This window comes from Xenia sp. Carnegie-2017, unplaced genomic scaffold, assembly GCF_021976095.1.
Source record: "Xenia sp. Carnegie-2017 unplaced genomic scaffold, XeniaSp_v1 HiC_scaffold_3, whole genome shotgun sequence".
Lineage (NCBI taxonomy): Eukaryota > Metazoa > Cnidaria > Anthozoa > Malacalcyonacea > Xeniidae > Xenia > Xenia sp. Carnegie-2017.
The window spans coordinates 7,064,537-7,078,610 of NW_025813493.1; the positions used below are offsets into that span (position 1 = coordinate 7,064,537).

General features: G+C 34.1%; 1 protein-coding gene and 1 long non-coding RNA gene across 2 annotated transcripts; both read right to left on the reverse strand.

Annotated features, from left to right (window-relative positions):
- Positions 1-517: 517 nt before the first annotated feature.
- On the reverse strand, positions 518-1,417 carry LOC124454151 (histamine N-methyltransferase-like). Its single transcript, XM_047004960.1, has one exon. The coding sequence runs from the start codon at positions 1,415-1,417 to the stop codon at positions 518-520; it is 900 nt and encodes a 299-aa protein (XP_046860916.1).
- A 7,923-nt stretch (positions 1,418-9,340) lies between these two features.
- Positions 9,341-10,042, reverse strand: LOC124454677. The gene is made up of 2 exons (XR_006951568.1): positions 9,927-10,042; positions 9,341-9,680 (listed from the first exon to the last, which is right to left on the reverse strand). It is a non-coding gene; the product is annotated as an uncharacterized LOC124454677 (long non-coding RNA).
- Positions 10,043-14,074: the final 4,032 nt, after the last annotated feature.

Here is a 14,074-nt window from a genome sequence, read left to right on the forward strand (position 1 = left end):
AATTGATCTAGTCCACTATCAGTCAGTTTTGGTGAGCTGAGGGCTTATGGGGTATAATTGCAAACAATCGAATTTAAGACTCAAGCAAATAGCGACCAATGTCAAAAGTTCAACATATTAGAAGAAAATATTGTATTCAAAAAAATTGTCGTATGTAAAACTTTAAGATTAACACAAGAAGAGTAGATTATTTCTGTTCATAACTCGTTTCCCAGATACTGTCTGTACATAATTATGCACTTGCTATGGAAATTTACTTTGTGTCAATATGATCTTGCACCTATACAAACTCCTTTAATTCATTCATATAAACAATGAATTTATAACCTAAAAACATCCGCCAAAATTTCTAGTTTGCTTTCGTCAGTTTTTTTACCAATTCTAAGTGGTTGCTTTACTCAGTTTATTTCACCAATTCTTACTTCATCATGTACATTTCAACAAAATTGTCTTAAAGTAATGCAAAGGTTGCAATAAGATAATGTGTGCAAAAGATAAGAAAGTTCATCGCAAATATTCATTCGTCCTTGTATAAAATCAAAAGTGAATCTTTTTTTTCACTATAACGTCTACCATTACGCTCAACAGACAACTGTTTAATGTAGTCGAGTGTTTCATTGAGTTCCAACGCTGAAACGTTGCAACGATAGTTCTCTGTATTCGTCAGAAAGTCCAATAAAAGGTTACCTTCTACTGAATCTGGAAAGAAAACGTCTGTGACATCAAGTTGCAAGTTTACTGAGTAAATTACATAATGCCAACCGTATTTCTTAGCAAACTTTACAATTTCACTGGAAATTTCCAATCCTTCGGACGTCAGAAGATCATGATTGTCTTTCGTCATCGTTTTATTTTTCGCTTGTTTAATTATCTTATTAGTAATGTTATCCTTGTCTCCTACCAGACATACCAAACGTCCATACTCTTTCAGTTTTTCTACCATACAATACCAAATAGCACTCTCTATATCAACATAGTATAAACTTTGAATGAAGTGAATAAGATCAAACTTTACACTTTCATTCGACACGCTGTTACGATATTCATTAAACGTTTGAGGTATGATTTCATAGCTGGCAGGAGAGTTTTCAATCATTGCGGAGACATTAGCTTCATATTCAGCACAAGGAAACTTGTTTGGCTCAAGTGCACGGTTCAAAATTCTGATATTTTCCCAGTTACCATTGCTGCACAGTTCTTCAGCAACGATGTTTGCAATTTCGATATCAATTTCTCCTGTGCCACTACCAACACTAAGAATGTTGAAACTTGAGTGTTCTTTGTCTTCATGTCGTGATGCCAGTGACTGTTTCACGTATGAAGGTAGATGTTTCTTCAACGCTGTAACATTTTTGGAGTGTAGCTGACATTTTTCTTTGAAGATTTTGTAACTTTTCACAAAATGTAAGCTTAACATTTTGTCTAAAATGTTGATTAGATGAAGAAATAGTTTCTTTAATTCGTCTTTATCACCAACGAGGCCAAATGCGCTATCCTGCACAATGACCACATTGCCTTTGAAGTGTCTTTTATATATGTGGTGTGTTAGGATTAAGTTATTTACATTCAGCTTTTGTCCTGAAGTAGTTTAAGGCACGTGAGGATGCACGAGCGGTATTTAATACTTGTTTTTTAAACATGCAAAGGTATCGGCACAAATTTCTCCCGAGGCAGTATAGCATATGCTTTGCATTAATAAAAACTGGCATATTTTATCCAGGCACACGAGTTAGCACGTGCAGAAGAGTGCTACAAGAAGGGATTACAAGTTTTATGAGCACTCCCCTCCAAAATCATCCGATATTTAGAATTAGAAAGATTCAGCAAGCACTGATTCCTAAGGAAATGTGAACTTATGTGAAACAAAGTTGCAGTGCATAGCAGACATTTACAATTAATTTATTTTGTAAACTGTTTTTCACTTCGATTGGACTTGACATTACTTGTAGTTTAGCACGACAAAACTCATTGTTCTGTGGTTAGTTGAGCCATTCATTCATAATAATTTAGCACCATAAATACTTCTTGCTCTGTGGTTATTTGAACTATTTATAATTAGTTCAAATAACCACAGAGCAAGTAGCTACATGTTACAATGTAATGTAATATGTAGCTACAGATGATATCAGGCATGCGATATCTTAATGCAAGTATAACAGTGTAAAGTTGTAGCCTTATGATACCTTTTGTGAATCTTGTAAGTCATGCAAGTTCAATGACTTTTCAGTGGCATAGCTATCCTCGATTATTAGAGGACGATCATATACATGCATGAAATAAACTGCAATAACAATTGATGTCAAACTAATAAACATGCATGTAAAAAGAAAACCCTGCTTCCCCTCCCTCCCCTCCCTCCCCCATCACTATCAAATAACGTACCAGCCAAATGAATGACACTTGTGCTTTGTTAAACGGCGTCAACAAAAATATTCCCGAATTTGGCATTGGTATACTATGAGGTTTGGCCTAAGGAGGGTATTGTATTCGTTTAAATATTTCCCGAACTCTGTTATGTTGTACAACTCTTTGATCTCTATTTGACTTTTTATAGCATTAATTTTATTTGACATACCTCAATTTAAGTATAAATTAAACTCAAGTCAAACTCACGGCTTATTATAGCAGTGCGAACGTTTTTTCTGGGGGTGTCATCATTCTTGGGGCAACTGTAAAAGGAGAGTTACAAGTGTGACTGCACGTGCAGAGGTTCATAATAAGGCAAAAGTTATTTTTAAACTCGACCTATAGAGTGTTTTTATTGGCTGCCATGTTAGGGGGATATTCCATGTGGTGAAAACTGTGATGTACATCCCAACATGTCCACTTTGACGTCACATGTAAACATTCTATTTTCATTTTGGTATATTTTGTTACGAATAATTTGCAGTCCCAGTCTCAAAGTGGGGCAATAACAAAGTAAGGTGACAGATTCATAATATATCCTTAAATGATTTCAAGCACGTGATGTTGTTCGGTACACGGATTGACATGCGCACTAGACAACTGTAGCAATAGATTACACCACTGGAACGTTCATTTGGTGGGGGGGTTATTCATTTATTCAGTTGTCCTCGTTTGATTTCTTTCAAACGCCTATCACATAAAGATTTAAGTAATTCAATTTTAAATGGATGTTCTACAGCCCTATTTATGGCATAACTATGCAGTTTATGCATGAATTTACAGCCTGTATTTAGCCCTATGTTTACGGTGTTGCTGTGTTAGAATCACATCTGAATTTATAATGAACATTTTAATTTGGACCTGCCGTTAGTTTACATTCATATTTGACGCACGTTCGAAACTTTGATTTACAATCATATCACGCGAATCAAACAGCGTCCTGGACATTTATCATTAATATAATGTTCTGGACGTTTTTGTTTACAACTACGATACTCCAAATCTCCTAGATATTTGTTCTCACCAAACGAAACAAACACCATACCTCACACAAACCATGGTACAATCATACACCATACTGCACTAAAACCATGGTAGAATCATACACCATACTGCACTAAAACCATGGTAGAATCATACACCATACTGCACTAAAACCATGGTAGAATCATACACCATACTGCACTAAAACTATGGTAGAATTATACACCGTACTGCACTAAAAACCACAATAGACTCATACACCTTACTGGGCACAAATCATGGTAGAATCATACACCATACTGCACAAAATCTATGGTAGAATTATACACCATACTGCACAAAAACCACAATAGAATCATACACCTGACTGAGCACAAACCATGCACATATGGTTAAAACCTAAGACAAAGCTTGAATAAAGCACAATTGCAAAGAAGTTAAGTTAGCATGTCAAAAATATGATTGTTAAATTTACTTGTTACACATTTGGAATTCCTTGCTCTTTCTATGCTAACACTAAAGGACACATCTCTATTATACATGATGCACGTTTTCCGTAAAGACTCGTTTACTTTCATTTTCAAATCTATGGCACTTATCAATTTATACGCTTACAATTTACTTTATCAGCTCGACTTCCCCGCAAAAATAGAAATTTTCAACTTTTCAACATTTTGAAATATTCTATAGGCAGACTTAATGTTAATTTGCGTTTTATAAAGTCCGTCAACATTTTTTTAAAAAAGGTAACGCTCTAAAATTAGCAGGACTTAAACATTTATGGTACACTTTTAGGCTACCTTAAAGTCAATTTAAGCCCATCTCGAAAAGAAAGAGAGGCTGACTTTTTATAATAAAATCACTTGTTTCACTTAGCAACGTACGTGGTAAGCATGCATAGCACGCATGCGTGGTGCAGTCGATGGTAGCTATATTTGTTTGTATTGATCACTCTTTTTACTAACTTCTGAGAAGAAAATCAACCCAAATAAACTAAGACTAGTTATAATTATGAGTTTTTAACACCAAAATACGACTAGTACATCAGCCTAGAATCTTCAGCGATACACATCCGTTAAAAATGATTGGTATTAGACCCACAACAGCAAAAAATGCCGTGTAATAATTTTGATCAAATTAGTGCAACATCAAACGAAAACTATAAATCAACTTTTCAAGCAAATACGTCATTACAGGACAATATGACTTGATGGCAAAAGATAGCTATCTATCCCCCATTTTAGGTCATCTGCATATGGGGCGCGAAGTGTTTCTTTAATATTTACGGAATTTTTAATGTTTAATTTCATTATTTATTAAATAACAAAACGTAATAGGTTAGTTATGTCAAATAACCAATTTGCCAAAACATGGTTATTTAACAAATAACCATGTTTTGGCAAGGGCGTAACTAGACTTGAAGTAATGGGGGTGTGGAGAAAATTTGCCCTGCAAAAGGGCGTTGCGCACAAAAACCCCTTAAATCATTATGGCTAGCAAATTATAATCATTTCTATTATTGCATGCGTTGTTTATTAGTAAACATTATTGTAGATTAGGTTTCTAACACATACATTTTTACGCAATGTTACTGTTCTCAGGGTAACGATTGAGCTTTGGTTGGTATGGGCCATCCTCAATTATTTTTTTCTTCCGAAGATCAGTTAACAGTTTTGGACGGTCGGCGGGATCAAGGAGCAGCCCAAGATCATTTTCTTCTTCCAAAACACCAATTTAAGATTTCTCAGTGCAAATAGCTTGGAGAATATCCTCACAATTGCTTTGTAAACGTATGGCCATGTTACTAATCTTCTTTACGTATTCAAAGACATGCATTACAATTTCTTAAGTAAACACTATTTACAACGTTTCAGTGACAGTTTTTTTGCAGTGGTTAACATTTTCAGCCAATATGCTTAATTCAGCTACACAAGTTTCCCATGACAGGTGAGATTTCTCTCCCTCTTCTTGTTCGTTAACAGATTCTTCTTCATCAACCTAAAAAAGACCAAAATATAATTACTTTAGAAATAACATTTTAAAAAATTAATTTAATTATTTCAACGTCATACTCAGTTATTACAAACCACATCCATATTTTCCTCTTTCTCTGAATCAACTTCATTTATATTGTTATCTATTTCAAATATTTCCTGGCATTTATTGTGAACTTCTAATGCCACTTCAAGGTTTTCCTGCAAGGTAGCATTTTTAGCAAACAGTATTTAACGTTAGAAAACGATACATTGACTGAAGATTGCTTTGGCATGAAACCCAAACTCCCCGAAGTAGCAACATTTTAAGAAATGTAATTTATTAAATTATATATATATATATATATAATACGCTCACTGCGCGTGCGTAGTTTGAGCACTGTCGGATTGTGTAGAGTCTCATATGGAGACGTTCACAGTGTTCGCTATATACAAAGCTCACCTTTATAGGTTTGAGCACTGTGGTGACTCTACAATACAATCCATACAATGTGTAACCGTACGTCCTGTGTCCCAAGTGCAGGAGTCACCATGTCACCATTTTAACATGGTGATAGCCGGGAGGGCACATTGTATATACACTTTATATATATATATATATATATATATATATATATATATATACATATATATATATATATATATGATAATGATAAGGATTCTCTGGATTTGTTTTAAATTTTTATTAAGCTTTCAACTCGGTGCTTCGAGCCTTCGTCAGAATGTGACAATATATTATTTACAAAGATTTTGTAGGCGTTTGGAGCGTCTGATTGGTGGGTTAGTATTTGAGTTGATATTATTGGATGGTATAAGATGCGTTGTCATGGTTTCGGGTGTATCGATTGCGTTAATGAAATTCGAGTGTTTTATTTTAGTCGTTGTGTTATTAGTTTGTTGTTTTGGTTTTGTCTTTAGTTGTGAATAGATGATGGGGACAGGGGCGGATCTAGAGTATGTCAAATCCGTCGCGCGACTGATGTTTGAAACTCAAAAATTACCTATTCATATTAGTTAAAAATCATTAATTATTCTTACTTTATTATCGCATTTACTTCGTGATAAAAATCCAGCTTTATTTATTATTGAAAACTAATGACTAATCAATGAATATCTCCTTGGTAACCAGATCAGTTGAATTTTAATTGACCTGGAATAACCGACTGATAAGCGGGGTGGCTTGACTGGTTCGACTTATAAAGGAGTCTATGAACGCCAGAAACGCTATTTTATTGGTCAATGGCCAGATCAGTGGACAGTCTGAAATAATCTCGACCGATAATAGGGGTGGCCGGACCTATAAGGGAGTCCACTTGCTATCGTGTAATTGGTTCGTTTAAATTTTTGTCTTACTGTGATTGGTTTGACCTATTTCGACTGATAGCCAACTGAACTAACATAGTCAAGCTCACTGTCTGAATTGAATGTTTGATCGTTTCATAATAATTTTCTAAAGCATGATAGAAACTAAACTACAATCAGATGGAATTTATGGAAATCTTTTACAAATTCATATGTTGACATGAATGCTGCTTTACCAAACTGGGAATTTTTTCAAGAGGGCGAAAAGTTTATGGATGAATTGTAAATGCTTGGCAAAGACGATCTCGCGAGCGACATTTCAGTCATTGATGTTCAAAAGCAAGCCAACATTGTTTTGAGTTTTATCAGCAGAAATTTACATCCAAAATCGTAAGTAAAGGACAACTGAAGTGTATGCATGAATGTAATATATCAAAGTCAATTTATGCGAGTGTGTGATGCGATTTATGTTAATATGGCGTATGGTAAGCAGATAGATGCTTCTAAAATTGTTGTTGCCGAAGGACTTTTAGCTATGATTTCTTTAGTGCCTAGGGAATCGTGACCGTATATGGCAGCGAAATCCTACATTCCTGCAAATATATTTCAATGGACAAAAAATCTGTAGCCATAAGGCGCCATACTGTTATTTACTTTATCATAAACAAATGTTTGGGGCTTTTCAGTTTATGATCATTGATCATTCAATCATTAGACAGTTATACTACATATTGTTTAAGATTTGAGAAAACTAACATTGATTACATGAGAAGCTGTTTACTATAACCTGTGATTTTGAGTCTTCTGATCCATGAAGCTTTTTATTTTGACAATTTGACTGGAATGGTATTAAACCTTAGTATTTCAGATACATGAAATGTTGTCCCATGTCACATATTGTCCCCTTTTCTAACTGAACACCTCATGTAGAGATGTAAAGTTGTGTTAATCTACGGCTCATACCAGATTGTTTGCCATAAATTCCAAAGGGCTATTGATGTATGAAAAGCATTTTCTATAAAGTAAAAATGTCTTCCTATGTATGCAGATAAACCTTGAAATTTGGCAAAACAGCAAAGTATTTTCATGATCACTAGGTAATTTTTCTGATGATCATTATAATTTCTAAACTAAATTATTTCAGATTTACATTTAAACGAGCTTTGATCATATGAAATGATATTTATCATAACCAGTAAGCATGACACATGAACCAATTTTAACATTCATGTAATTATATAATTAAAGACATGTTGGTTACATTCTGTTTGTAATTGATAATACAATGCTACTAGTGATTGCTATATAGCACACCTTGAAGAAGATAATAGTCAAGTGAAATGCCTAATAAACATTTATGGCATTCAGCTGTCCTTATCTGCAAGTTTTCACTCTGATAATTTTTGCTTAAGCTTTGGCAGAAAAAAATTTTGAGTTTTTCCTCAAAAGGTGAATTTGCTAATACTGATGTGGAGATGGGTAAAGGGTTACAATAAACTTGCATGGTTTGAAGTCTGAGCTTTTCTATATCTATGAACTGTCACTTGTAGTACCAAATTTCTAACTTAACTCATTACATAGAGGTTTGAATGGGGTCTCTAGGGGGGGGGTCTATGCTTGACAACTTGGTAGAAATTTTTAAAGGCTATATCTGTTTTTGAATATAGCATTATTGTAAAATAAATTTTACGTTCCTAGACATGCTAATGAGCCATATATTTGGCATAATAATGAGCCTAAATATTTGGCAAAACATTCAAGTATTGTTCACTTCATTTTTTTTTTTGAAAAAAAACGTAACCAAAATGTGTTGTATTTATGCAAAAACGATGCCCACAAAATACATTTTGTAATGCTCTGAAACGCTGAAAATGGCATTTTTAAGGCTCTGAAATTCAAAATTTCTCAGGAGAGATAGCCTCAGACCCCCCCAGGTGCGGAGCGCCTCCGATGTTTTATGACTGATGTTTGAAAAATCCTAGATCCGCCCCTGGATGGGGATGTCAATATGTCTGTTAATTGTGTTGTTGTCTTTGCTGTACCATTGCCAACAACACAATTAACACACATATTGACATCCCCATCATCTATTCACAACTAAAGACAAAACCAAAACAACAAACTAATAACACAACGACTAAAATAAAACACTCGAATTTCATTAACGTAATCGATACACCCGAAACCATGACAACGCATCTTATACCATCCAATAATATCAACTCAAATACTAACCCACCAATCAGACGCTCCAAACGCCCACAAAATCTTTGTAAATAATATATTGTCACATTCTGACGAAGGCTCGAAGCACCGAGTTGAAAGCTTAATAAAAATTTAAAACAAATCCAGAGAATCCTTATCATTATCATAATATGCCTGGGTTACCAATTTTCAAATATATATATATATATATATATATATATATAGACAATAGCTGTATTTTTTTCGGAGTTTCACGCAGTAGGGCGATCTTCAGGCAACTGACAGATTATTTATTATATATTCACTGTATATACAATTCGTTACGAGGTGTTAAATTATCGACGGCATGCACTAAAAAGTTCAGAGCGTTTATTTAAAATTTCCTTTTTATGTCCTTTTAGGATTAGTAGTCTTTTTTGTTCGGAGGTGGAAGTTGTTTGATGAAGTCCCTCTTGATGCTGTAGTTTTGTTTGTTTTCTTTCTGTATCCACGTGTTTTTGTAAATCATATATAAACAAGTGTATATACACAAAGTGTATATACAATGTGCCCTCCCTGCTATCACCATAGTGCAATGGTGACTCCTGCACTTCGGACACAGGATGTACGGTTAGGGTTAGGGTATATATGTGCAAATGTGCTATTACACTTTTACAAATCATGACAGTTTTTGAATGTAACCTTTTGTGATATATCAGTATCATTGCAGAATTTTTGTTTTACACTTTTGACTTCTTCTTCATGCATTTCATCAATGCTATCACATGTAACAGGGGCAGTTGGAAGGATCTAAAATAAATAAGAATACATTGAAACTTTATGGTATGAGTGTCCTTCACAATAACAGAGATAGTTGCTGCTGCAACAGAGCAGAATAACAAAGTTTTGTGCAACACGAATTATCAATTATTTCACATAAATTGAACGGTATTTATACAGAACTAACTAGCAATTTTCTAAGAGATCCATAACGCATGCTAAAGACTTTCATTTTATTTACTATGTACATATATAAGTAAGTGACATTTTACTAACCTTAGAAAAATGAAGCGTTGTTTGTGATGCTTCTACAACATCTTGGGATTTTGCCATACCATTGTGTTTATTTGAACTGTGCTTCAAAAAATTATCATCATTCATTTCTGCACCACAATCATTACATTTAACCTTTCGTCTATAAATTCGTGTACGTTGAGGTTTTGTTTTTTTTGTGCGGGGCTCTTGAACGTTATCATCTTTAATTCTAGTTGCTCCTCCCTCTTAAGAGAAATTTCAATTAAATTAGAAATGTATCTGAGTAAACATCAAAATTATGACAGCATACAATGAACTCACAACTCTCCTTCGGTAATTGTGGGTCTACAAACTTTGGTAAATATAACTAACCTTCCATTGAAAAGTAGTCTCTCTCGCCCAAATATACAAAACCGCATAGAATTTGATGAAATTATTGGATTGAAGCTCGCTTCACGGCTTTCGACAATGCAAAAATTAGCATTAGCATGTTTTTACATTTGCAATCAATGTATCTGTTAGATTTGTGATGTAGCCATCTACCTTCTTTACTATATATTGACTTACACCAACAAATAGAGATATTTCAGATAACTGTTATGATCACATTTAATGTTCAACGTCAATGTCTATGTTCTACGATCTATCATACAATGGTTAAACTACTTCTATTTATACAAGATATTAAGTGTGGATATATTTGTTTCTTTAGTAAATATGGTTAATTTACAATTAACGGAAAGCTATTAGGAACTATAAAAAATATTGTGATTATTGCACATAAGTATCTCTTAAAATAATCATTTAGTTAGTTTCACTTGACTTAATTATTTACTAATTACAGGAAGAATATGAGAGCATATCGTAACAGTATCCAGCGGAATCTGTATCTGCATTTATAATTACTTCATCCTACACATCTCACAGACACATTGCACTGTAGAGTTAAGCTAAAATTGTCAAAAATGAAGCTTTGTTATTTCCACTTAGTAATCATTTAGTTGTTTTCGATGGTATGGCAATTTTTCTACTTCTTGAACACTGCCCTGCCACTTGATGGCAATATGCCCTGCAAAAGCACAGTTTTTAAAAATTGGGGGTGTCACACCCCCCTACCCAACACCCCCACCAACAGTTACGCCCCTGCCTAAAACCACGGTTGTTAATTATCTCATTTCACAACTAAATCTAGGCTAGAACTCGAAATGTCAAAACAAAACCGCAACGAAATGAAAACGTTGGCACAATACAAAAATTACGAAATAATCCGATAGGATTATTTCAAATCAGCTCAAAAAATTAAACGAAACTGATTTTAATACATTACATTCACTTGATTCTTCTTATGTTCTTTTCTATTTAATCTTGATGATAAGTATTCAATTTCAGGTTTAGAAAGGCATTATTTTCAAGAAATCTTTTCTTAATATTAAGACATATCGAAATGTAGATTTAGGTGATAAATGATGCTTCAATACTTTCAAATAATACATGTCTCGGTAACTTGTTGCAAAAAGATTAAAATGATTTGATTTCATGAGACATTCCACAAAAACAAAAAAAAATTTTTCTGTGATGTTTTTCAGGGTAAATTACACACAATAAAAGTTCTCTTTATTGCATATCCTTCGTGTTACGTTGAAACAGGGTTGAAAAATTTGACATTTTAGTGTTTTTATCTCATGTAACTTAAATATTAGGTTATGGTATTTTGAAAAATAAGGTAGAGAATACTTGATTACAAAAACATTTATTTATTGTTTTTTTTTGAAAATTTCTAAGATCCCATTTTGAACTTGTACGAATTTTTTATCACCAACAAACCTCACAAAAAGAAGGAAACATAATTGTAAGTGCTATTCCTCATAGTCCAGCTGTTAATGAAAAAAACCACCTAACCCTTCACTTTGATGATACAAGTATGAAACTTTCTCACATTCTTACTATGCCTAGTAACACAAAATTTTGATATAGAGCCAGCCCATATTTTACATTTAAAACGAGTTCTGCGAATGTCGTGTTTGATGACGTCGTCGGTAGTAAAAAAAATAAAGTTCAGAGAAATCTGCAATTTACCTGTATAGTCTTATACCACAGCTAAAGACGATAGAAAAACTATATTACAACTTTTTCTTTTGGGCAATACTTTCCCAAATATTGTGTATGGAATATTCTGAAAAGTGCTGAGTCAGCACTTTTGTATATATTTTATATAGATATATTTATGTTACTTGTGTTTGCATTCAGAATACTTACTCATTCTATCCTTTAACATTTCAGGTTTTTAGCACTTTTTGTCTCTTCATTGTTTTGAAACGCTTCAAAACAATCACCTAATTGATTCTCAACTCGTGCATAAAAATCGTACGCACTGACCAACCATAAAGTAATCTATTATTATGTCCTTACTTGTTCTTGTTGTAAAACTTTGCTTTGAGATTTTAATGACGTGTGTCGAGGATTCCGCTCCTCAGCTGGTTCACTAACACTCTTCGTTTTGAACCTTTTATTTTACAAGCTAACAAGCTACACAAGTACATCACTGGTGTAATTTTACGCTATCTAATAGAGTTAAATATTTACATGTTATTTATACTATCGGTAATTACATAAGTCGAGCTTTCCTTTACGTCATTAGCAGTACTCACTCTTTCATTGCGTTTCAACTTCTCACGCGTTGCAACAAAAAAGAAGAAGAAACTAAACAAACAAACAACTTACAATACGTACTTAAAACAAAGAAATGTTAAAGTGCAACTAACATAGTTACGACAATTTTATTGCTAAGCTAAAAAGAATACAATATCCCACACAACGTGCGCATAATTTGCGTGTTCAATTTAATCTAGAAGATTCTTTTTTGAACAAGATGTAAACACAACAAAGCATGCACATGTAGTGTCAATAACTGCTTCCCTCGTAGAATATTATGTAACTCATGGACTGGAAACTATGCATTTAGTTGTCAAAAAGACACATCAGAACGTCTACAATGTCCATCAAATTCAAAAAGAAAGGATGCAGGAGTTGGGTACTCCTCATTTGCGAAAAATCTGCAAGAATTTATTAAAATTGATATGTTACCGGTGAATTTAGACGTAAAGGGTCTCGGTAGAGGTAATGGAATAGAAGAAACGCTGAAAGAACGCCAAGCATCATGGCATAAGTCATGTAGGGATCTTTTCAACAATACAAAATTGCAACGTGCCCTGAAAAGAAGTTTAAGTGCGGAGAAGACAGACGAAGAACAAACATCTGAAATCGAAAAAGGACGTCCAGTTAAAGCCAGAAGAGCAAGCTTGCCTACAGTTTCAAAGAACGAGTGCATTTTCTGTGATAAACTAGACAACTCTTCAAACCTTCGTGCAGCTTCAACGCTTGAGATAGACGGCAAGGTTAGGGAATGTGCTGTTTTGCTAAACGGCAGACAACTTATAGCAAAAGTATCGAATCGTGATATGGTATCAATGGAGGCAAAGTACCATCCTAAATGTCTTATTTCTTTCTATAATCGAGCAAGGGCAATGAAGGCTGAGACGTCAACAAACGCTGAACGTTCAGGACCAAGTCTTGATGGGCTAGCATTTTCTGAACTTACTGCTTATATTGAAGAACGACTAGAATCAGATTGTTTAGTTTTGCTTTAGATGACGGAGCTGACAACATATTTTAAAATGAAGTTGAAGGCATTAGGAGTTGAAAGTGGATCAATTAATACTACCAGACTTAAGGACTTATCTTGACTGTTTTTCCCAATCTTACTGATCAAAGTATTAGAAGAGATATATTTCAAACAAAGAACTCATTCAACGGAAAATTCTCCGAAGATTGTCAAAAGGATTCTGTTCCAGCATCATTAAAAGTTGTTATAGATATGATACTTAAAGAGGCCATTGTAAACAAACAACCGGCAGAAAGAGATCCAAATCAAGCTTGCTTAACCATCTCTCAACTTATTTTCTTCAATTACACATCACGCGAGCGTGAAGCGTCAAGACCTCATCACACTAGAGAAAAAGAATGTCCGGTACCAATATACACGTCCCTCAAAATTCATGGAACTTATTTGATTCATCTATTTCTAGTTCCAAAAAAATTTCACAGCTTCCACCATCATTTTGTAATGTCCCACCAGTGACTTTAACATGTGGCGAACTTTATGCCCCTCC

What these genes read in the sequence shown, in the direction of transcription:
- LOC124454151 (XM_047004960.1), bottom strand. Translation starts at nt 1,417, where the DNA reads ATGTTAAGCTTACATTTTGTGAAAAGTTACAAAATCTTCAAAGAAAAA.